Source organism: Cinclus cinclus, chromosome 4, assembly GCF_963662255.1.
Source record: "Cinclus cinclus chromosome 4, bCinCin1.1, whole genome shotgun sequence".
In the NCBI taxonomy this organism is placed as follows: Eukaryota; Metazoa; Chordata; class Aves; order Passeriformes; family Cinclidae; genus Cinclus; species Cinclus cinclus.
In genome coordinates this window covers 59,633,742-59,656,272 of record NC_085049.1, presented here as the reverse complement: position 1 = coordinate 59,656,272, position 22,531 = coordinate 59,633,742, and the positions used below count along the sequence as shown (strand labels likewise).

General features: G+C 50.0%; 3 protein-coding genes across 3 annotated transcripts; 1 reads left to right on the top strand and 2 right to left on the bottom strand.

Annotated features, from left to right (window-relative positions):
- Positions 1 to 143: 143 nt before the first annotated feature.
- PHETA2 (PH domain containing endocytic trafficking adaptor 2) lies at positions 144 to 5,499 on the bottom strand. The gene is made up of 2 exons (XM_062492240.1): positions 5,484 to 5,499; positions 144 to 4,928 (listed from the first exon to the last, which is right to left on the bottom strand). The coding sequence occupies exon 2, from the start codon at positions 4,918 to 4,920 to the stop codon at positions 4,114 to 4,116; it is 807 nt and encodes a 268-aa protein (XP_062348224.1). The 5' UTR covers positions 4,921 to 4,928; positions 5,484 to 5,499; the 3' UTR covers positions 144 to 4,113.
- A 1,526-nt stretch (positions 5,500 to 7,025) lies between these two features.
- On the top strand, positions 7,026 to 12,756 carry NAGA (alpha-N-acetylgalactosaminidase). The gene is given in 10 exon segments (XM_062492241.1): positions 7,026 to 7,045; positions 7,047 to 7,064; positions 7,066 to 7,266; positions 7,614 to 7,788; positions 7,931 to 8,108; positions 8,384 to 8,478; positions 9,129 to 9,290; positions 9,745 to 9,942; positions 10,154 to 10,297; positions 10,547 to 12,756. Coding segments are annotated over 10 exon segments (1,359 nt in total). The 5' UTR covers positions 7,026 to 7,040; the 3' UTR covers positions 10,730 to 12,756.
- Positions 12,757 to 12,803: 47 nt separating this feature from the next.
- On the bottom strand, positions 12,804 to 22,497 carry WBP2NL (WBP2 N-terminal like). The gene is made up of 8 exons (XM_062492239.1): positions 22,423 to 22,497; positions 19,405 to 19,513; positions 18,733 to 18,868; positions 17,171 to 17,263; positions 16,169 to 16,387; positions 15,629 to 15,757; positions 15,216 to 15,292; positions 12,804 to 14,362 (listed from the first exon to the last, which is right to left on the bottom strand). The coding sequence occupies exons 1-8, from the start codon at positions 22,479 to 22,481 to the stop codon at positions 14,315 to 14,317; spliced, it is 870 nt and encodes a 289-aa protein (XP_062348223.1). The 5' UTR covers positions 22,482 to 22,497; the 3' UTR covers positions 12,804 to 14,314.
- Positions 22,498 to 22,531: the final 34 nt, after the last annotated feature.

Below are 22,531 nucleotides of genomic sequence, written 5' to 3'. Positions count from 1 at the left end.
GTTTCTCGGTGCCCCCGGGGGCACGGAGGGCCCGGGCCGCCTCCCGCCACCTCCCGATAAGGGGAAAACCGGGCCGGGTGGGAACGGCCAGGCCCTGCGGACACGCCCGGAGGGCTTCACGGCTCCATTGGCAGTGCACGGGCTACAAATCAAACCGGTTTATTCGGCTTCGCTGCACAAAATACAAACTCTAAACAATGTAATGAGATGCGTAATACAAGTTCCGCGCGTAACACAAACTCTAAACAATATAATGAAAGGTATAATATAAATTCCGCGTGTAAAACAAAGGCGCATGCAAAACCGCCTCCTAAGAACAGCAACACGTCCTACCTAAAATAGAAGCACTTGGAAAGGCAAGAGTTGCTCGTAGTGTTTTCCAGGTAATTGTGCGGAGAGAACACGATTTTGGTGCTGCTGGTGAAAGATGCCCCCCCTGCATATCAGTGTTGTTTTTGTTTTTTTTTTTTCAGCTTCTCTGCAAAGGCAGCCGAGAGAGGTAACATTGAGGAGTGGCTCCCCCAGGCACTATTAATGCAGTAGCTGCTGTAACACAAAATGTCTAATCTTGGTCATGATTGTCCACCACATGGCTAATGAGTGGCCACAGGTAAAAGCTTCAGGTTGCTCTTCACCTGGACTCAGTGGAAAACAGCACAATTTTTTAAAAATGCAGAAATTATATATCACAGGGCCAGCCTCAGAAAAATGTAAGGATTTAATCAACTATTTACCAGGATTGAGAGCCCTTCTCAGCACAGCTTACAAAGGCAATGTCAGAATTGCCCTTCTTGTTCAATTTAAATTTTAGCACTTTTCTCTCATTTCTTGTTCACTAAAGAAAACTCTTAGAAAAGGATCTTACTTCAGTACTTTAAGAAGAGTACCCATTCAGCTTCAGTGTTTAGCTCCCCCTTTGCCAAGGAACCTGTTTAGATAGACATTTTCTGTTTTTAAAAATAAAAAGGGGAAGTGGATGCAGGAGGTGAAACAGCCCAAACCTGAACAACTGGAGAAAAACCCTGGGTGCCAATCAGTCTTATTTTGCTGCCAGGGACCATGTGCAGTGAAAACTCTGCCCTTCCTGTCACAATCTCTGCCTGCAGAAAGACATGCTGCTCCATTAGCCAGATGAATGTTCAACCTCAGGAAGCTGAAATCCCAATCTCCTGCCTGGGGGCTGCTTCAAAGGCACTGCCAGCACAACCAATTCATCTGGGCTGGCTCCATAGCCTCCATCCCCGAGGAGGCAGTGCAGCACTCAGTTGCTTCCTGCCTAATGAAGCAGTGGTCATTAAGAAACCTGTACTCCCACACAGATTTGGGCATGGCTCCAATTATGGCAGTTTTCACTCAGAAAAGGGACAACCCTACTACAGCAGTGAGATGGTGAGAAAACCCTGATCAAGTGCATCCAAAGTCAGGCAGTGCTTTGGATACCTTGCAAAGGCCCAGGCACGAATGGCTAGGCTGAGCATAAATGTGGATCAGGACTCAGCCATTTTCTTATCGGCACTGCAGAATAAAACACCAAATTACTCCAAACGTGATCAGACGGAAAGTGGAGCACAGTGCCTCATTTGCAGGATTGGGGATTTAGTTGGGATATGTGCTAATGCAAAGGTAGGTAGCGTGGAAATTGTGCCCTTTGAATGGGAGAGATTAAAGCATTAAATGTAAGCTCTTTAGTAGTGTTATGAGCACAATCCTGTCTTATTAAAACAAACTAATCTTCTTAAAAGTGAAACTGCCCTTAAATGAATAATACTGCCTCAGTTTCAGTTCTGACAGAACTGGCTTTGTTAATTTATTTTCCCTTCAAGTCACTCCCAATTCTTGGGCCTCATGTAGGAACTGCCACTACATTTTGATTTGTTTTGGAAGTTAAATTTTTACTGTCAATCTGCCTTATGTTAATCTGAGACATCAGGAATAGTCTCTCTGTATTACATTAAAAAAACCCCCAAAAACAAAAACACAGGAAAATGCTCAACAAATTTGACCTTGGTCCCAAAATACTCATGCTCAGACCACGGAGGCACCAGGTAGTGCAATCCTCTGATGCTGCTGCCCTGGCATGGGAAAGGGGACACATTTACAGCCAGGAATGCTGCAATACTGAACTCTTCAAGCAGCAGGGTAGGGAGGCAGAAACGGCCCCTATGTCCAAACAGCTGAGCTGCTGGTGAAGCCAGGGCCTTGCCCCATGGTCAACTGTTCCTGAATTTTCTCAACTGTTTTCACAAAAGCAGAACAAAAATAATCTTCACAAACTTGAAGACCCTTACTGTGAAGTAATAGAACCATGAACTGGAGAAGACTGGATTGCATTACTCTCAAGTGAAGGTTACACTCTCACTGACCAAAGTAATTTGTAAGATCTAATTTAAGATCTGTTTTCCTCTTATAAACCATCAAGCCATAATTAGGCAGGAAGCTGGAAGGTCATCATCCTAAACTACCAGAGACATATATTAAAAGGCACCAAGAGTTCACAGGAATCTGATTTCTGCACCGGCTATCTCTACAGGCTATTGCAAAGTAGGAAGCCAAGTATGTTTAAGTCCAGAAAGGTTCCAGCCTGTCATGACCTGAAATGGGTTTTTGCTTTCCTAGCAAAGCTCCTTAATAAACAGGACAATAAAACAGATTTAATGTTTTTAGATGGGAAGCATGCAACTAGATAAGGGAGATTTTTAAACTGCATCCCAAGGAAGTTCAAGTCCCTGGACCTGGCACCCTCCTGCTTGTACCGTGTGCCTTGTGGCCAAGGTTTCTGACCTACTGATGGACAAGTCTCTTTCCATAGTGAGGTGGCAGATGTGCCATCCCTGCAGCCCTCCCAGCCTGCTGGGAGGATGGGATGTGCTGCAGAGAACAGCCAAGCAATGCTGACATGAAATGAGAGGGAAGTGTCAGCAGGCCAGGTGCAGGCAGAATGCTTTGACACTGGAGAGGCAAGCCCAGACACTGCCAACACCCATAACTCACTCCCACACCTTCACTTTTCCTCCTAAGACCAGCCCTCTCTCCCTCCCCACTCCTTCAAAGCCTCTCCTCCAAATGTGCAGCACTTCCAGGAGCTGGGCAGAGTCACAACACTGAGAGAGGCCCTGCAGGAGTGTGGCTCTGGACACCCTCTTGGGTAAGCAGCCCGATGAGCAGGTTGAGCCCTATATGGCACTTTACTGGGGCTGTGGTCTAAGCAAAGGCTGAAAAATTTACTCCTACCCAGGCAAAGAGGCTTAAGCATTCCTGTTTAGAAACAGGGAAACCTTGAGCCAGAGATGTTATCAGGCTTGGTTACCACTTGACAGAGTTCAGATCAGCCCTGGGGAGCTCCTGGTGTCCTCTCTGTGGCTTCAAGTCAAGCTCCCTGTCTCCATTTCAGGCTTGCTGCTGAGTATGAGCACACAAAGAGAGAGTTGCAAGACCATATCCACATCCTGAAGGATTTAACTGAAAGAAGGGTTAGTGCAGATGAAAGTAAAAGAACAATGCAAAGGCCCCAGCTGCTGGGCCAGCAACAGCTGCAGTGGCTTACACGTCCTGTAGTGAGAGAGGGACAAGGCTGGAGGCACATGCCAGGGCCAGTGGCCTGTCAGAGGCACTTCATAAGAGCTCAGCCTTAGCTGCTGCAGAAGAACAAAGGCAGAAGGCCTTTGGTACAAGACCACAGACAGTAAAAAGCACTGACCGAAAGCAAACCCCCACACTGAGAAACAAAACACAAAAAAAATGTGGTGAAGGAGAGGTAGGGGATCAAACACCCGGAGCATCCACCATATCAAGGACAGCAAGTGGCCAAGCCCGTTGGCTGAGGTTCATTGCATATGTGCTGATTTGGGCAGCTCCTATTTCCAGCACAGAGAGTTTAAATAAAGCTGGCTCCCCTGGTGTTACAAACTCTCCAGCTGTATAAAGCCTCATGGAAATTAAATGTGAGGTTTAGAGGAGATTTGAATCCGTACCAAGTGAAGCATATACACACCACACACTCAGCCACTCCTGACGGCAGGGGCAAGCAGCGTCCTTCGCTTCACTTCATTCTTCCTGCATGCAGGACAGGCTACTGGGCACAGCTGGCCAGTGACTTGGGTCCTGTGCCCCCAGTCACGGGCGTCCCCTCTTCTGCCTCTCCTGCCACTGCCGTCTCAGCACTGTGATCTCCTGCCCGTACCAGCTGTGCAGCTTGGAGAAGCAGATCGTTTCTGGTGACACTGGGCTCTCCAGCATGGCTGGTAAGAGGCCAGGTGCTGGGGATCCTGTGGCACTGCCGGCGGCCGAGCGCCGGCGTGGAGGCAGGGGCGGGGGTTTCATTTGTCCCCCGTCATGGTCAGTGCAGGTGGCTCCACCGGCGACACAACCACCACTACTCCACGTGGAGTAGCCATTCTCCAGGGTGGTGGGTTTCTCCTGGAGAGGCTGCAAGGCAGGGTTGGAGAGATGCCTCTTCCTGCCAGAGGAGGAAGAGAAGGACCTCTGTGGAGACTTACGGCAAGCAGCCAAGCTCTTGCAGGCCTCCTCCAGCTGCTTCTCCAGCTCCTTTACCACCAGCCGCATGTAGTCGAAGCTGGCCCGCGAGAGTGCCTTCACCCAGGCCTCCATGGCAGCCTGCCCATCGGCCACCAGCACATAAGCCCTGGCACCGGCATCATCGAAGCGGATGGCAAAGGCGAACTCCTCAGCGGCCTCGCACAGCTCCACAGTGCAGCCCTCCAGGACCACCAGCCCCACGGGCTCCCGGCTCTCCCGCTCCTCGAAGTAGAAGAGGAGGTTGCCCTTGAGGACGAACCAGCGGCGCTGGTAGGAAGTGCCATGGTGGTGGTGCCGCTCCACCCGCTTGCGCAGAAAGCCAGCATGGTCGGCAGGCGAGTCGCAGGTGGCGTAGTGGGCCACGCTCCGCTCATTCAGCTTCATCACCCCACCTAGGAGCAGAGGAAGACAGGGTGAAGAGGTTGTCTTGGTGTGAGGAGCGTGTCACTGGCCCCACCAGAAGAGGCCTGAACCTGCTCCCAGTGAAAAGCAGCCCAGACTCCAGCAGCCACTTATACAGGACAGCATCTAACCCAGCAGTACCCCACAAAGGGCAGGCTGGTTCCTGGCTGCTGCAAAGAGGAGGTCACTACCAGAACCTCACCACCCAGACACCTGCCTTCCCTGCTGCTGTTTCACTTCTTATTCACTTCACTTCCACTGTTTCACTGCTGTTTCATTTCTTATTCCACAAGTGACCTACTTTGCTGGTTTTTAATGGGGCACATCAAAGAAATTTGCTTCTGCCTGCAAGGCACTCATTTTGCTCTCTATTAGAAGGCAGGATATGGAGAGTGTTTTGGACCCCAGGGCTTTGGAACTTACACTTCTTCCCCCTTTCCTTACTCCCTGTTTCCATGCAGGACCACCCACCCCCACCAACCCTCCTGGCAGCAGAACTCCCAGCTCCAGCAGGTTCAGCAGCAGTGGGGTGCAAGGTGCCGTACCAGCTGTGCAGGTCAGACTGCAAACCCTTGCTGTCTTCCTTGGCCAGGCTGCTCCCTAGCCGAGGGTGTCCTAAGCTTCAGTGTGATGAGCAGCATCCTTTGTTAGAGGGAAAGGATGAAGAAGGAGGAGTTACAGACCAGAACAGTTTGGGACTGACAAAGCTGGGAGAGCTGTGTCACTCCCACTCCAGAAATCCAGGGTCCTCAGTGCAGGCAAGCTGCACTGTTAACTGGGACGGCAAAACTGGGGGAACACACACTCTCTTCAAAGTCTGAGCCCCATCCCAGCTCAGGCCAGTGCTCCATTGGGCTTGTTTTCTGGCTCCTGGGTTTGTTTTGGGTTTATTAAAAGAAAAAAAAGAAATGTTTTGTATAAGCTGTCAATGTCCCATTTTTGGAGGCCCTGTGGCAGGCAGGTCGGGGAGGACAGAGCCTTCCTTGAAGGACAGAGCCAGCACAGTCTTTGTGGATTGTTCAATTGCAAAAGGATTTCCAATGCTAGAACTCCACACACAGAAATATGCAGGAAAAAAAAAAAAACCACAGCCACCACTCCCAGGGCAGATTTGGGAGCTAGGAGCTCCCCACTGCTAAGCAACATCCAGAATCCCTCCCAGAGCCCCCCTCTCCCATCAGGGCTTGTGGGGCACGGCTGAGGACATGGGGGAACGGACCCCAGTTGAAAAACACCCGAGACCCCGATCAGCCCCAAGGAAAGGCTGTTCCATGGAGGTGCTCTGCCCCAGGGAGCTTCCAGCCTGGAACACTGAGGTTGAGGACAGCCGGGACGGCCCGAGCCGGCCCTGACGCGAGGGGACTGCGGGGGTCCCACGTGTGCCGTGCGGGGCTCTGTCTTTGTGAGCGGGCGCACACAGCCTGTGCAACGGGGCTGCGTGTCTTTGTGTGTGCGTGCCCCTCCGTGGGTGTGTTCGTCGTGCGCCTGCGACCCCCGAGGCCGCTCCCGCCCCGCCCTGCCCCGTCCCGGTCCCCGTCCCCGTCCCTTGCCCAGCGCCTCCCCTGCGACGGCGGGACCCCGGCCCGGCCCGGCTCACCTCCGGCCGCTCCTGCTCGGCGGTGCGGGGCAGCCCGGCCCTGCCGCGGCCGGGCAGGGAAGGCTCCAGCGGCCGGCGGGGCCGTCCCGCCGCGCCGGCAGCACAGCACAGCACCGCCCCGCCGGGGGGAGCGGGGGGGCCGGGGACACCGCAGCCAGACCGGGGCCGCGTCCTCCCGCACCCCTTCGCTCCGCCCGACACCTCTGCGGGGTCGCCACCCGGGGGAGGGACCTAAACTCCCCGTTCCCAGAGGCGCTGCTGGGGTGCAGCAGGCACGGGGGGGCGGCGGTGACAGGGTGGCTGCAGCGGGGTGCAGCTGCAATGGGGCTCAGTAGGGGCCGGGCGTAGCGCTGATGGGCTGCAGCAGCAGTGGGGTGCAGCACGGACAGGGTGCGATCCTAGCAGGGTGCAGCCGGGGGAGAGCGGTGTTAATGGGGAGGCACGGCTATGGGGCACGATCCGGCGGGGCGCGGTGCTGCGGGAGGCGTGGGCGGCCGGTCAGGTGATGCGGATCATCATGTGAGCGGGGCCGGGCCGGGAGAGCCGCTCTGTGCCCCGGCGGCGGCGATGGAGACGGTGCTGCTGAACGGGCTGGCCTTGGCTCTGGCCTTGGCGCTGCCCTCCGTGGCCCTGGAGAACGGGCTGGCCCGCACTCCCCCCATGGGCTGGATGTCCTGGGAGAGGTTCCGCTGCAACGTGGACTGCCAGGCGGATCCCCGCAACTGCATCAGGTCAGCGGATGGGGCTCGGTCGGGTCGAACTTTAGGCCCGGCGTGGATCTGGCACCGTCTGAGTCCCTGGGACTCCGGGATGGGTGGTGCATGGGAGGAGGGGAGGCTCAGACGCCCCGGTGCTGGGCAGGAGAGCCCCCAGAGCTGAAGGATGTGGCCAGGCACTCGGGGAAACTCTTCCCCCTCCGTGAGGTCAATAAACACGGACAGGGTTTAAATGGGAGCGCTAGAGACCCTCCTATGGCCCGGGCCAGCCCTGTAGAGCCCCCCAAATCCCTCTGCCTACCTCATCTGGTGAGGCACAAGGGTCGCAGAGTCCCAGCCTGCCACGTCTTGTTAATCCCCAGCGAGCAGCTCTTCTTCGAGATGGCAGACCGGCTGGCAGAGGACGGCTGGAGGGAGCTGGGCTACGAGTACATCAACATTGATGACTGCTGGTCTGCCAAGCAGCGGGACACGGCCGGACACCTGGCTCCCGACCCCAAGAGATTTCCCAGTGGAATTAAGGCTCTGGCTGACTATGTGAGTGCCTCCTGGGGGCCACTGGGGATCTCTGTCCCCATGCCAGTATGGTGGGAGAGATGGGAAGGAAAAGAGGACCCTGGTACCTGGGATACACCTTGGATCCCTTCGTTAGCTCCTTGCAGCTGTGCTCTCCTCACAGGTCCATGCCAGGGGCCTGAAGCTGGGCATTTACGGTGACCTGGGCATCTTCACCTGTGGGGGCTATCCAGGCACCATGTTGGAACATGTGAAGCAGGATGCCCAGACCTTTGCAGCATGGGGTGTGGACATGCTGAAGCTGGATGGGTGCTACTCATCTGCAGAGGAGCAGGCAAAAGGTAGAAGTTCACCAGCCTCTAACATTCCTCCCCTGCTGCTTGAGTTGGGCTGCTGGCCCTCTGCAGCAACACTCAGACAGTGTTCTTCCCTTGTGCCTCCTATTGCAGCTGTTGGGAAAAGAGGCAGGAGTTTGTGTGCCCTGGAACTGGTATAAGGAAGGAAGCCAGACTAGCCTGGTATTCCCCTTGCTAGGTGGGCTGGGACAAAGGCTGCTACTGGGACATGGGCTACTGCCATCCACTCCCTTCACTGGTTGTCATCTTCTCTCCCTAAGGATACCCAGAAATGGCAAGGGCCTTGAATGCCACAGGCCGCCCCATTGTCTACTCCTGCAGCTGGCCAGCATATCAGGGGGGTCTTCCCCCCAAGGTAAGGGTTTTCCTATCTGTTGGCAAGTTCCTTTATCCCCTGTGCCCTGGAGGAGCTCTTGCTGGAGCACCAGGAACAGGGTGTTACACGCCACTTATTTTTCCACTTCTGAATGGTGCTACAGGTCCCCAGAGGGAATGTGGCCTTCCTGCCAGTCATCTGGGGACACTTGGGGGTTTGTGGGAAGAAGGCTCTGGGGTGTATGTTCTCCCTGCTTAGAGGGTGTGGGGTTGGTCCTGGCAGTCTTCTTGTGAGACAATCCTGTCTGGTTTCAGTGCTTGAAATAGGATAATCTTCCTAGTATATGTTTCTTGAGAATTGGTTGCACTCACGTATTTCCTCTTTCACTTTTTGAGTCAATCCTGAGCTGCTCTCATTCTTGTGGCTGATGGGTTATCATATTTCCCCACGGCCTCTATGATTTTTCTGCCAGACATCCTCTCATGCTGGGGTGTACCCAAACACAGTGGGATATGACTCTTGTCTTGCCTCCTTACCCTTCCCTCCTTGCCCTTCTCCAGATTCTTCTGCATTTCACATTCTTGCTGGACAGTGCAGCTCTCAACAATTCAACAGTGTTGCTTCCGTCTCTCCCCCCTTGCAGAACAGTTCTTTTTTTCTCTCCTGCCTGACACTGTTCTCCTTGTCAGGTGAACTACACCATCCTGGCAGAGATCTGCAACCTGTGGCGTAACTATGATGACATCCAGGACTCCTGGGACAGTGTACTTTCCATTGTGGACTGGTTCTTCACAAACCAGGATGTGCTGCAGCCAGCAGCTGGACCCGGTCACTGGAATGACCCAGACATGGTGCGGATGGGTGGTGGGTGCTTTGACCTTGTCTGGGGATGAGGCTCTCCAGGGATCCCCTTCTAGGGGCAGGGCAAAGAAAAAGATCGAGGAGCAGGAGCCCTGTTGCTGCAGAGGCAAAGCTGGCGTTGCCCTTGGCTAAGCTGCGGGAAAAACCCATGGTTGTAATGAACCCTTCACCACTTGAGTTTACCTGTCAAGTTCTCCAGGTGTTCTTGTCCTTCCCTGCACAGCCTGAGGGCAAATAGTGGTGAAACAAAGGGCAGTAATGAGTGCATTTGAATGTATGTTGCTAGCAGGGCTAAGATATCCTGGTGGCTGTGGCAGCAGTGGACTACTTAAGGGGAAGGAAAAGCGTGTGTGAGGTTTCTCCTGTGCGTTCCCTCCCAGCAGGAAGCAGCCTCACCACGGGTGACAAGCAGACAAGTTTCTAACCTTTTTCTGTTTCTTCCAGCTCATCATTGGAAACTTTGGCCTTAGCTACGAGCAGTCACGCTCTCAAATGGCTTTGTGGACAGTGATGGCAGCTCCGCTCCTCATGTCTGCAGATCTCCGCTCCATCTCCCCCAGTGCCAAGGAGATCCTGCAGAACCGTCTGATGATCCAGATCAACCAGGACCCTCTGGGAATCCAGGGGCGCAGGATTGTCAAGGTTAGGCGGAAAGCAGATAGATACATTTGGGAAAGCAGACAGAAGTAGCACAGAGCATCAAAATAAAGTGGGAGAGGGAAGCAATGCAGAGAAACAGGAGTAGGAGAGCTGTGGGAGTTGTGGGCCTGCTGGTGTAGCAGCCCCACAGGTCAAAGTCAGAAGTTACACTGCTCCTAGCAACTCTGTCTCACCCACCTATCCCCACCCCCAGGAGAAATCCTACATCGAGGTGTTTCTGCGCCCACTGTCCCAGGCTGCCAGTGCCCTTGTGTTCTTCAGCCGCAGGATGGATATGCCCTTCCGCTACACCACCAGCCTGGCTAAGCTCCACTTCCCTGAGGATGCTGTGTATGAGGTGAGCCCCACTGACACCCCGCACAGCAGGGCAGTCCTGTGGCACATGGATCCCCCTCTTCCCAGCTCTCTGCATTTTGGGGGAGAGTACTCTCACTACATGCCTCTGGGATGAAGGGGCAGCTGTCCACTGGATCACTCTTCCATTTCCCCCTGCTGTACCCTGTCCCACTACGTCATGTCGGTGACCACAGCTGGACCTCAAGATGAAAGGTCTGGAATTGCTGGTAGCTCCATCTCTCTCTTTCAGGTCCAAGACGTGTATGTCGGGAAGGTCGTTGGGGCCTTAAAGACAGCAGACAACTTCACAGTCGTTATTAACCCCTCAGGGGTGGTGATGTGGTATCTCCGTCCCGTGGCACTCCCAGTACAGCCCTGGCACATTGTCAGACAGCAAGCCCCCGGCAAGGATTTCCACCCAGCCTTTCTGTGACAGGGCCCACTGGATGGGGTGTGGACCAGCACCAGGGTGAGCTGTGAGACCCCAGGGCAAGTGGCTCTTCACTGCACAAGTGCCTTTTGCTGGTGAGCCCAGCAGTGCTGGGCAGTGACCGTCCCCTGGTACCAGCTCGATGATGTCTGCTCCATCTGCGTAAATCAGGAATTCTTGTTGCCCACTGCCTAGGGGTGTGCACAGCTTAGTGCCTCGGTGATTGCAAAACCTTTTGAGATCCTCCTGTGGAAGATGCCATACAAGTCCAGCCACTACTGAAGTTTGCCAGCTCTGACACCTGAGAACTTCATTGCTTTGAGCTGAATACTACTGGCTGCTGCAGGGGCTGTTTGAACTACACCTGTAGAAAGGCTTTGGGTGCTTTAGTATCTCCAAGGGTTGTGACATCCCCTTTTCCCTCAGCCTCATCCCCCAAGTGTGTGATGGCATTAACCTCAAAGATCAGACTTGGTCACCTTCTTTCTTTTGCTGTAATCAGCTTGCTTTAGAATAAGGGGCTGTCAACCGGGCTGCATCTCTCCCACGTATCCCCACCAGGACCAAGAGCTCCTAGAGGCATAATAGTCCTGTGCAGTGAGGCTTTGCTTGCAGGCCTGATCCTGCTGCCACCATCCTAGAGGCCAGCACTACAGTGCATGCTAGCATTGTATTAAAGCTGCTCTGGTAGAAGTTTACAGCACAGCAGAACAAAAATCTCCATGAGCCATACGCAACCCTGGGAGCCATGCTGTGGTACACACCAAAAACCACAGAGCCATAGCACACTGTGTAGCAGTGCTGGCAGGAAGATTCTGATACTCAGTTGATGTGGTATTTTGGGTTGGGAGTTGGTGACAGGTGCCTCCAAGCTGAGAGTTGTATCCTTCTTTCTCTAGAAGGAAATTTCTGCTAAAAGAAGGATCAGATCCTACTCTAGCAGGCTGAAAACACAGGGTTTCTCAGGGAAAGGCTGCTTCTTCCACAGGCCCTTACATCCACAGCTCGATCCTGAGGAGAAGCCTGCACTAATATACTGGAAGGGGGTGTCAGGATAGTCTAAAGCCCTCAACTGCTTCACCTTCATACAGCAGACAACCTATAGATGAATTCTAGGTGACACAAAATTAAGTCTCAGACTGGGGAAATACCACATTTTAGATTAGAAAAAAAAAAATTTAAAAAATCTCTTTTTCTGTTCAGCTGTGGGAGGGTTCCTGATCATCTGTTCACTCTGGTTCCTGAAGGACCAAATGGTTGATTCTAGCCCCTTCCACAAACTTTCTCTGGGGTGCAGGGTCAAGATACTGAACACACTTAACAGTTCTAATAAAGAGGGACTTGCTAACAAACCAAGGAGCTGTTTTCTTGGGGAGTGATTGAGGCAAATTGATTGAGATAAAGGGAAGTAGATCACAGACTCTGTCTCATGTGTTGCTAGCTATAGCTGCTTGGTTAATACAGGATTACAGGGTCATTACCTCAAAACAGGAACAACTATGCTAGGAAACAGAACTGGTTTCCTGTCAGAAACTGGACTGATGCAGAGTAGGAAATGGCTTTCTAGTAGTTGCATCAAATTCAGCAGGACAGCAGCATTCCTTGGCACAAGGAGAAACAGATTTTACAGTACCAAGTACCATTTTCCTTACTATGCTTGAAAAAAATTGCTGGCAACGAGTTTCTTTTAAAGACTTTAAAGCCTTCCCTCTGGTGCAAGGTACACAGAAGAGGTGCTATGAATGTAGCTGTAGTGAGTAGCAGCAGCGTGACACAGCCCCTGCTACATGCAGTGATGGGACATGAACATATGGCAGTTCTGGATACCTGGGCATAATCACAGGCACCCATCAGCCTTCCACCCTTCCCAGGAAGCAAGGGGATAAGCTCCACCTTCTTCACTCCCCGCAGTTACTTGATTCCAGGTCCAGCTCAGCCACATACCAGGGAGAGGTACTGACCCACAGATGATCCAAGGGAACAGCAGTAGTGGTTGTAGTTCATTCCAGCCCTCTGTGCAGTATGCAAGAATTAAGGTCATTATAACACAACACACACACAACGGTGAACTGGCAGATAAAGGTATCAACACTCCTGTATTAAAGTGCAATTCAAAAAGTTACAAACATTCATGGTTGACTTTTTTTTTTAAATACAGAGGTGTTAGAATATATCTTAAGTCAGAAAAAGTGTTCATAGATAAGGAAACTTACTTCCCCCCCACGTGGAACTGCTTTAGGAATTCATACTTTTAAGTTGCGCAAACCTGACTTGCAGGAGAGCCCTGCCATACAGGGAAGGAAGAGGGAAAACACACCTTCCCCCTCCTTGTGAAGGCAGGGAGGCTGTAGGAAGACGTACAATCACCCTATATGTAAAGGATCACAAGGGTCTCCACCACACTAGAGACTCTCTTCAGAACAGGTTTAACAGCACTATGGCATAAGGAAAAACAAAGGGTTGTGGCTGAGCAGCCAGAGTCTCAGCAAGAGAGCCAAGCATTAGTAACTCCCACCCAGACAGCAGCTCCCAGCCTAGGGGCACTGCACGTGTAAGCAACCAACTCTGGCATTACAGTGCCCACCTGCCCACATTGCTCCGACGTGGGCACACACAGCCTGGCTCCTGAAGGAAAAGGTGAAGGCCAGTTTTTCCCTGTGGAGGTAGCACACAGCACAGATTCGCTCAGCAGAGGGAGCCAGGGCTGCAGGACTTCTTTCCCGACAAGTCTAGTGCCTGGTCATCTGCCTAATGTAACATATTTTGCTCCAAGGCAGGCAGCCTCCTGTGCAGCACTTGACTCCATTATGCTTGAAGAATGGCTGCTTGACACAGGATCATTGCACAGAGATAGGGCCTGCTCCGACAGGGAAAAGTCAGACTGATCCTCAGGCCTGCCAGTTTATGATCTCACTGCCCTGAGGCACACCTTTGTTTGCTTCTCCATTCAATGGCTACAAAGACAGGTTGGTTGGGACCCACCCCCTTCCCTCTTGTAGCCAAATGATTCAGTGTCTCTTCAAATGCACTTCCCAAGGTCATCAGCCCTCAGCTGTTAGTCCAGGATGCCACACACTTCAAATACAATACAGGATTTCCAAAGTCCCACCTCACACTGAACTGCCCTAGAATTTAAGGAAATTTAACACCTTTCTAGGGCACCTGAGGGTCTATGCAGAGAACCTCATAGCTCTCTACACCTTTCCTCCTGGATGGTGCTTCAGAAGTCAAAAGTTTGGTATTCCAAGTTGTTTTTCTCCAACAAGATCCCAGAGCCTTCACATTTTAGTCCTAGATTAGTCATCTGATACAGTTTAATAAGAAGTCCATCTCTCTCCTCGAGCCAATGGCAGGGCAAAAGTTTAGTCCTTCGACCCCATGAGATAAAGCAAGTAAGTAGGAAAGTGCTGTTGCTCTGCCTTGTATTGCCACTGACTCAATGTTTAAGGAGGGCAGGTGCTGAGCTGCCCAGCACTATATCTATTGTAGAGAAACAGAGATCTAGAGATACGCTAACTTGAGGGGTACTAACAGCCAAGTTGTCTTCAGGGAGAGAGAATGTGGGAGGCTGGATGCAACTTCCTTATGTTAGTTGTTCTTCTTATCCTCAGGAGGTGTATAAGGAGGTGGCTGATCCTGGAAAGAGATACAGTAGAGTCAACAACTATGCTTGTTTTATGACCAGCTCTTTCCAGGCATTCCCAGGGTTTGCTCACCAGAAAAGAGTGCCCTGCAGTGAGTGAGCTAGAGATAGAACCAAGTTCTATGGTTTAAGCTGTCATTTCACAGCACCATTCCTCTCTAGTATTAGCTATGTTCCATGATACATGCTGTCTCCATAACATTTCTAGTTAAAGTCCCCTCAAACCCAAACAAACGGTCTACTGCAAATGGATGTTTTCAATGCCATCCTCAGGGCTTTGTCCCTGTTGAAACTCACAGCTCTGACCCAGCAGACAGGAAACCCTGGGCTGAGAGGCAGCTTTGCTACCCCATTAGTCTCCAGCCTGCTAGAGCCAATCAAGGCAGTGAGAGGCACAGCCAAACCGCCAGGTACCAGATGTACAACCTACTGGCTGCCACTGACTGAACAGTAAGAGACCTCCCTGTCTCCATACAGCCCAGAAAGAAGGCAAAACAGAAACCCACATGCCATCATCCTTAAGCAACCTGTTCTTTAACCTTCCTCATTTTCAGGCCCAGTGGATGCAGAGAGCTCTGTGTTTTCTCTGTGCCCATGCAAGTCTATTATGACTAGGAGTAGGACAGGTAATAAATGGCTGTGATTGGATCAATCTTAGGGCCTTCCTTCTTTTCTCACTGAAAATTTAACCAGCCTTCTTCATGGCAGCCTATCTCCCAGAAAAATGCATACTTTCTGTGTATGTTCAGCATGAAGGTACACTAGACTCTGCTAAGAAAGCAAAGCACCATCTTTGCTAGTGACAGAGGAGGGCGTAGGCACATGAAGACCAGGCATCGTACTCACCATGGGCATGTACACATTGTGTGGATTGGCAGGGTTGTAATATGCACTGGAAGCAGCTTCCATGGCCTTACTGCCTCCTGGAAAGGAAGGGAAAAAAGTCACCTTAAATATCTAAGGAAATGGCCCTAGCTTCAGAGCCTTCTCCCCAGCCTCGCCTCTTCTAAGGAGGCAACAAAGGCCTGAGGAGCCAACAGGAACTGCAGCAAGCTGGGTTAGAACTCAGAGCAGCTCAGGAAAGCTGGCTAGGGCTGACCACAAGCTATGCAGTGCAAGACTGAGCAGCTCCTTACAGAAGACTTGGAGCTCTTGCAACAGCAGCTTCTCAACCCCATGCTGTGCCCATGGTACCCTCGGCTCAAGCCCCCAGGCACCCTTTTGCACCCAGCCCCTGGCAACTGCCCAATCCCATTTACCTGGCATTCCTGGGGTCACCCAGGCTGGGGGAGTTGAGGGGGCTGAGGGTCCTGCAGGAGGTACCCCAGAGTAGGGTGGTGGAGGTGGCATGTACATGGGGTTCATGTTTGGAAGCGGTGGGTAAATACCTGAAAAAGACAACACCAGGCTGATGCTTTCAACCACAAACCATGGGACAGAGGGGAGAGAGCTCACAGGCCTGGCAGCACATTAGCTGGAGACAGGAATGGTGGTAAGGGAAGCTCTCCAGGCTTGGCAGGGATGCAGACGGCAGCAATTTGATAATTTGCTAACGCCTGTCATGTTAGCAGGCAATAATTCTCTACCAAGCAGCAGCACAATTTGCACACCACATTTTCACATAGCTAGAACTATAGCAACACATGGGTGTGGCCAACAGCAGATATGCATATTTCTGCAAGGACGGGGATCCTTGATGGAGACAAAACTACAGCAACCCTCACAGTAATCCTCACTGTACCACTGTCATTTCTCCACAGCTAATATCAGACACAGTCATCATTACAGAACTTCCAAACCTGGAGTCTGGGCATATGGATATCCCATGGGCTGTGGAGCAGGTCCATAGGCATTCACTGGAGGTGGTGCATAGGGATAAGAGCCGTTTGGTGGTGGAGGGGCAGCGTAGCCTCCCGGCACAGGTGAGTAGCCCCCGGGGGCAGGTGGGGCAGGTGCATATCCTCCAGGAACAGGGGTGTACCCATAGCCAGGGTTCTGCAGAGGAACGCCACTGGAAGCTAAGAACACATGCTTAGTAAGCCAGACATCTTTTCTTAAAATTAGATGTAGAGAACAACACGAAAATAGTCCTGTTAATGCAGCAGTGTTTCCCTTTATCTAGATTCACTATATACTCCTGGTATAGTACTGTGCCTGAAAAGCATTAGTTAGAAAGTGCTAAAGGAAACCAACTGCAAAAATACAACCTCACAGGTCTCAGGCCCACCACAGAGCTCCCACTGCTTGAAGAAAACACCACTCTAAAGCAAGTAGCAGTGTTTTCCCTTGTTTTAATATACTTTCTTTCTGAAAACAAGTACATTTTAAAAAAACACATTTCTTTAAAAAGAAAACTTCATCAGAAAAAAACAGTACTTGTTCCTCCATTTGAAGTTTTTAAAAAGAAATTGCTTTTTAAAAGCTATTTTTCCCCTCTCCAAATGTGCACGTTAGCTTTCCCCATCTTACTGCACTATTTTAGAACTGAGCTGAGTAGGTAAGTAAACAATTTTTCATCATCACATATTTCAACTTTTTTCCAGGAAAAATAAGGTTCTGTATAAAAAGGTGGTCCACCTCAGATGGCCAAACCCCAAAATATTCTGATTGCACAAAGCACTAAGATGAAATAAAGAAAAATGATTGAAAGGGGAACCAAAAGTTCTCCTGGAAAGAGGAAAACATACTTTGCCGTGGAAGAGGGCTTAGGATACCCCTCTTACCGTGAAGTTCAGAACAAGTGCAATTTGCTTACTGCTCAGGCAGCCACAGGGGAAACACAGGATCTGAAAATCCCTTACCACTAGAAGCAGCTTTCAACATCAGCTGTCCAAACTCAATGGCTCCTCCACTGTTGAAAGTCAGTTTAAATGTCCCCTGCCCTTCCCAGCCACCTAGGAGACAGAATTAGAATGGGATCAGACTATTAGCCTCTTCAGTACCAGCCAAAACAGCAAAATTGTTTGTACTTCAATTTTTTCTTCTTTATTTCAAAACTATTTTACACCCTTTTACTATGGAGAAAGAGTCATGGCACTGCTATCACACATCCCCCAAAATAATATCTCAAGAGAATCAGGAATTTATTTTTTTACCCTTTGAAAGTTATAGTCATGTAGAAGCAGCCTACTGTAGATACAAGGCTGGTTTTCTTTCCTGAAAGGTTTAATGGAACCTAATAATGAACAGTATAAAGATCAAACATTTATTTCACTGAGGATATTAAGTGAAAGCCCTCAGATAAAGTTTTATTGATATACTCAGTGAACTACAGATCAGGATCTTCAACTCAAGCTACGATTTAAATCAAATGCAACATCTTTAACCTCAATGACACACAGAAGCTCAGACAGATAAATGCTGAGGTATAACAGCAATTACCCAGAAAAAAATTCAAGTAGGTGATGTCTTGCAAGATAAGAGTGCTTACTTTTCTTAGGGCTTTTTGGGATTTGGTGGTTTTTTTGGTGGAAGGTGCTTTAGGTTCTGGTGTTTTTAACAAAAAATATGTGTCATTTAAATATAAGACTTATCTTCCTTGTCTGACAATTAAATTAGTATCAAGAGCGATAGTCTCTTGGGGACAAAGGGGAAATAAAGTATAGAAATATAACAAAAGAGTCCATCATGGATAAAGTCATTCCTTTGGAGATTCACCTGTATAAAACCACTGCCTTAGAATGACTTCAGCCCAACAAAGTGGGCTGATCCACAATCCCCAGAGGAGCCAGTCACTTTAAAACACTGTTACAAACAGAAAGCAAAAAGAAGAAACACTTCAGATGCCATGAAAATGCACATAAAAGGGCTGAAGAGGGAAGAAATTTGAATCAGAAGCCACGTTTCCAATCCCTGTTTATCTTCTGCCATTCCCCATGTTTGGTCATATACACCACCATTAAGTCTTACACGATCAAACTGGGATCAAAGCTACATGAAAGATGGACAGCAGACTCCCAGATCCATGCAAACCATACCCAAGGGGCTCCTGACTTCCCAAAAACCAAAAGTGGTGGCTAATTCTAATTCTGTGTGTCAATAGCATGGACTGGTGCCTTGGTCATTTAACCCACCCTTCCAGGTCAAAGACAGGAGAAAAACAAGCACACTGAGTAACTGAGTAAACATGATACACACAGCAAGACAGAAGTTAAAGAATTAAACAGTAGTCATTCTGGACAAGTCAGTCCCTGGCCTGGGGGCAGAAAGTAACATGGTAGCAGTGCCCTAAAGTGCAGGACAGGGGAGTTGCCTCAGTGTGGACACATCAGATATACCACCACAGCTCTTCTGCCTTTCTTGTGCTCATAAACTGTTCTGGTGCTCAGCAAAAAAGTTCCACCTCCAAAGCACTGGCACCTACCTCCAGCCTCGGCCTGGATCTGTCCTTTGATGTAATTGGCAGAGAAAACAGGCTGCTCAATTGAGCATCCTTTCACCAAATAAAACGGCATCATGAAAGACTGCATAGGATCCTTGCCCTTGGACACAAAGATCATCTGCAAGACAGGAGGGAATGCTTCTGAATTATTTGAATTCAATAGAGAGTGATGATGGAGTTCTCATAGCATCAGCATCCAAAAAGAGGGTAACTTAACCTCTAGTATGAGTATGAATTATTTCACAGCTTTAGTACTGGGGACTCCCAACAGATTTGACAGCACATAGCTCACTCACCTGAAGCATGTACATTCCAAAATAATAAACCACTTAAAACACACCTGCACACTTACAGAGTTCTACTGTTCTGCTTTTTAAGGATAAGCTATGAGAGTTTGCAAAGAAGTATCACTGACTGACACATGATATGAAATATATTCTCTAGACAGTGATTCCCAAGACTGCATGTGCCTTTGTAGGTGATTGGGATTGTGACATAGGTATGAACTATCCCATTTCCACCTTTCCTTCTCCTACGTAGTGCTGTCAGTGGTTCCTTCCACAACAAAAATTCCTTCCATCATCAGCTAGGTTTCTGGTTAAAAGTTTACAAGATCCCTTGAGAAAGAAGCAACCCTGCTGGCATCAGACTTACCCTGTAAGGGGTGAGATACAGCATTCCTTTCTTGGTGCCTTTGAAGATTTCGGGCTTGCCTGTCACGTCACTGAAGGAGAGCTCCACATCTTTACACTGTTTGAGGACACTGCAGGAGGCAATCAGACAGATTGGAGAGACAAACTTGGTAACAGCCCTGACACATACCCTCATCACACGTGGAAGGGAAGAGCACAGCAAAACTCTGAATATTATCCCAAAGCCCTGCTTTGGGCCCTGCTGTTTTGACTTTGAACAGAGAGGGATTTATTTGGAATGGGAAAATTCATCCTCTCATCTGAGATAAGCCCTGCTTCTCCTTCATAAAGGGCACCTTTAATACACAGGGGGGGTTCTGTCTCCAAAGGTGTCACACTGAGGAATTCCACTCTGCACACAAAGACCCTCGGCCCAAAAATCAGGGCACAGAAAGGGCTGAGGTGTCATAAACCATGCCCTTGATACCAAGGTGTAATATCAGAGCAATCCTCCCTCCTGAGCCCATGCTCAAATCAAGTCCACTGCACTGGAAAACAGCACTGCTGTAGCACCACACCCACTGTGCTAACTGAGGAAGTGGCTGCACTGAAATCCTCACTGCTGACCCTGCCTCACGTGACTTAAGAAAGTTTTTGTAGTAAACAGTACCATGTTAAGGAATGAAACAATGAGTCAGCAATGTCAGCAATAAAGATATTATTGTTGGATATCTATGAGAACATTAGCAGAGTTTCCTAATGACACAAACCCAGATGAGAATTGTGAACACTGCAGGGTCAGGGATTAAGAGGTGCATGAAAAATTAAATATATTATAAATATGAAATCACAAAAAAATTAGCCATCTTGGGAAAGCATGTCACTGAGTCTACAGTGCAGATCTAAACACACCACATAGTAAGAAAACATGTAGAATAAACAAAAGAACCTTGGAGGTGATAAACCTTCAGTGTGTTACAGTGGCAGAGGATTCCAAGGTTCAAGAGCAAGAAAAGCAAAGTGACAAAACCCTAAGCCAACACAAGCCTGAACAGGCTGGATCTAAAATAATCTTTCTGCTCAGTACACTGTAGAAGTCAAATAAAGTCAGGAAACTACAATTATTTGGGGAAGGGGGAATCTGCAGGGCTACCATATGGAAAAACAACCAAATGCCCCATAGTTTCAGGTTGTTTGCTCTTTAGGGAAGAGAAGAACACTATAGATGTATATGAAAAATGCAGCTACCTGAGAATGAAGACATTGAAAAGTCTAGTTTTGAGGAGAAAAAAATAAAAAAAAAAAAAAAAAAAAAAAAAAAAAAAAAAATCAACCTGACCAAGAAATTCTACTGGGACACTACTTCATAGCTGAGCTAGATGGAGATTCTCAGATTGTCTGGAAGGGACAGACTTATAAGCAGCATTTCACATCATTTTGCCTCACTGGGAAGAATTTCTATGTAATCATTGTAATGTTTACTGCTTTCCAGCTACTCACACAAGCAAGTAACAGGAAACCACCACCACAGAGAGTAATTAGGCTGCTGAACCAGTCTGCACCTGCATGCCTGTCCAGGGCTGTCACAGGAGGCTGTGCACCCTGTGGAGCCACACTGCCCTAACTTGTGACTGAGCAGCACCCCAAAGAACATATGGTTTTATGATCTCAAGCCAATGTTAAGGCTTGGAAGGGATCTTAAAGATTACCTAGTGGCAACCTCCCTGCCATGGCCATCTTCTACTAGATCAGTCTGCTCAAGGCGTTATCCAACCCAGCTTTGAATACTGCTGAGGCTGGGGCATCAACAGCTCACCTGGGCAACCTATTCCAGTGCCTCACCACCCTCACAGCAAAGAATTTCTTCCTAATGTCTAGCCTAAATTTCCCTCCTTTCAGCTTGTACCCATTACTCCTTGTCCTAGCACTGCAGCTCCTGACAAAGAGATCCTCTGTGCCTTCCCTGTAGGTCCCGTTCAGATACTGGAAGGTTGCAAGGAGGTCTCCAAACAAACTTCTCTTCTCCAGGCTGAACAGCCCCAACATTTCTCAGCCTGTCTTCACAGAGGAAGTGCTTCATTCCTCTTACCAACTTCATGGCCTCCTCTGGACCTGCTCCAACAGTTTAATATCCTTCTTATGTTGGGGACCTAAGAGCTGGATGCAGCACTCCAGGTGAGGTCACACCAGAGAGGAATACAGAGGCAGAATCACCTCCCTTGACCTACTGCCCAAACTGCTTTTGATGCAGCCCAGGATTCAAAGAATAGAGAAATCTCCTTTAAACTGGCATGAGCTCAACATATTAGAAGAGCTTACTGATTGAAATATTAGGAGCCAGCTCCAAATTCAACACACGACAGAGCATATTTTTGGAGTGTAACTTTCTTATTGACCACCAGACCCAAACTAACTCCTTTGATCCTTTACTGGGCCTCGGGCTTCTAGGATTTCTCTTGCCAGGATGCTGGGAGCACCCAAACACGACCAAACTGAAGGCCAAGTCTGTTAAGCTGGTCCATCAATCCCCGCTCGGGGGAGCGCAGGCGTCGCGCAGCCCGCTGTGCTTCCATGGAGAGGCGCTTCTTCGCGCACAGGAACTTCGAAATCAACTTCCTTACTTATGAAGTCAAGTGATGAAGACTCCTACCTTAAACAGGCTCTGCCTCTCTGGTGTCACTAAGTGCACGACCTTTATAAAACCCCAATTCCTTAACATTTACAAGCGATGGCAGGCTCAGTCTTCATCCAGGACGCCCACTGGAGCGGCTTTAAGGACCCCCGAGCTTCCGCGGTGAAGACGGAGCAGCTCTACGGACTCCAGCCAAGCGTGCTCCCCACTGCCCGCCCCAGCCCGTCCCGACCCTGCCAGGGAGCCCTTTAGTAACGTTGACTCCAGGCCGAGCCGGGCCTACGGAGCCAGGAAGAAAATGGGGCTCGCCCCGGTGGGAACTTCCCACCACCGGGCCCCGCCGTCCTGCCCCTGCTGAGGGGACAGGGGGTGAGGAAGACCCGCCCGGCCTCGCGGCCCCCCCGGTACCTCTCGGCATTGGGGATGACGACACCACCCTCCTGCGAGTGGTTCCTGTTCAGCGCCATCTTTTCCCCTCCGGCCCCGCCCCTAACCCTGTGGCGGTAGTGACGTCACA

Coding starts and splice junctions, on each gene's coding strand:
- PHETA2 (XM_062492240.1), bottom strand. CDS start 4,920: ATGAAGCTGAATGAGCGGAGCGTGGCCCACTACGCCACCTGCGACTCG.
- WBP2NL (XM_062492239.1), bottom strand. CDS start 22,481: ATGGCGCTGAACAGGAACCACTCGCAGGAGGGTGGTGTCGTCATCCCC. Junction 17,264..18,732: donor GATCCAGGCCGAGGCTGGAG/GTAGGTGCCAGT, acceptor TCTGTCTCCTAG/GTGGCTGGGAAGGGCAGGGG. Junction 15,758..16,168: donor TCCATATGCCCAGACTCCAG/GTTTGGAAGTTC, acceptor TGTCTTTTTCAG/GTATTTACCCACCGCTTCCA.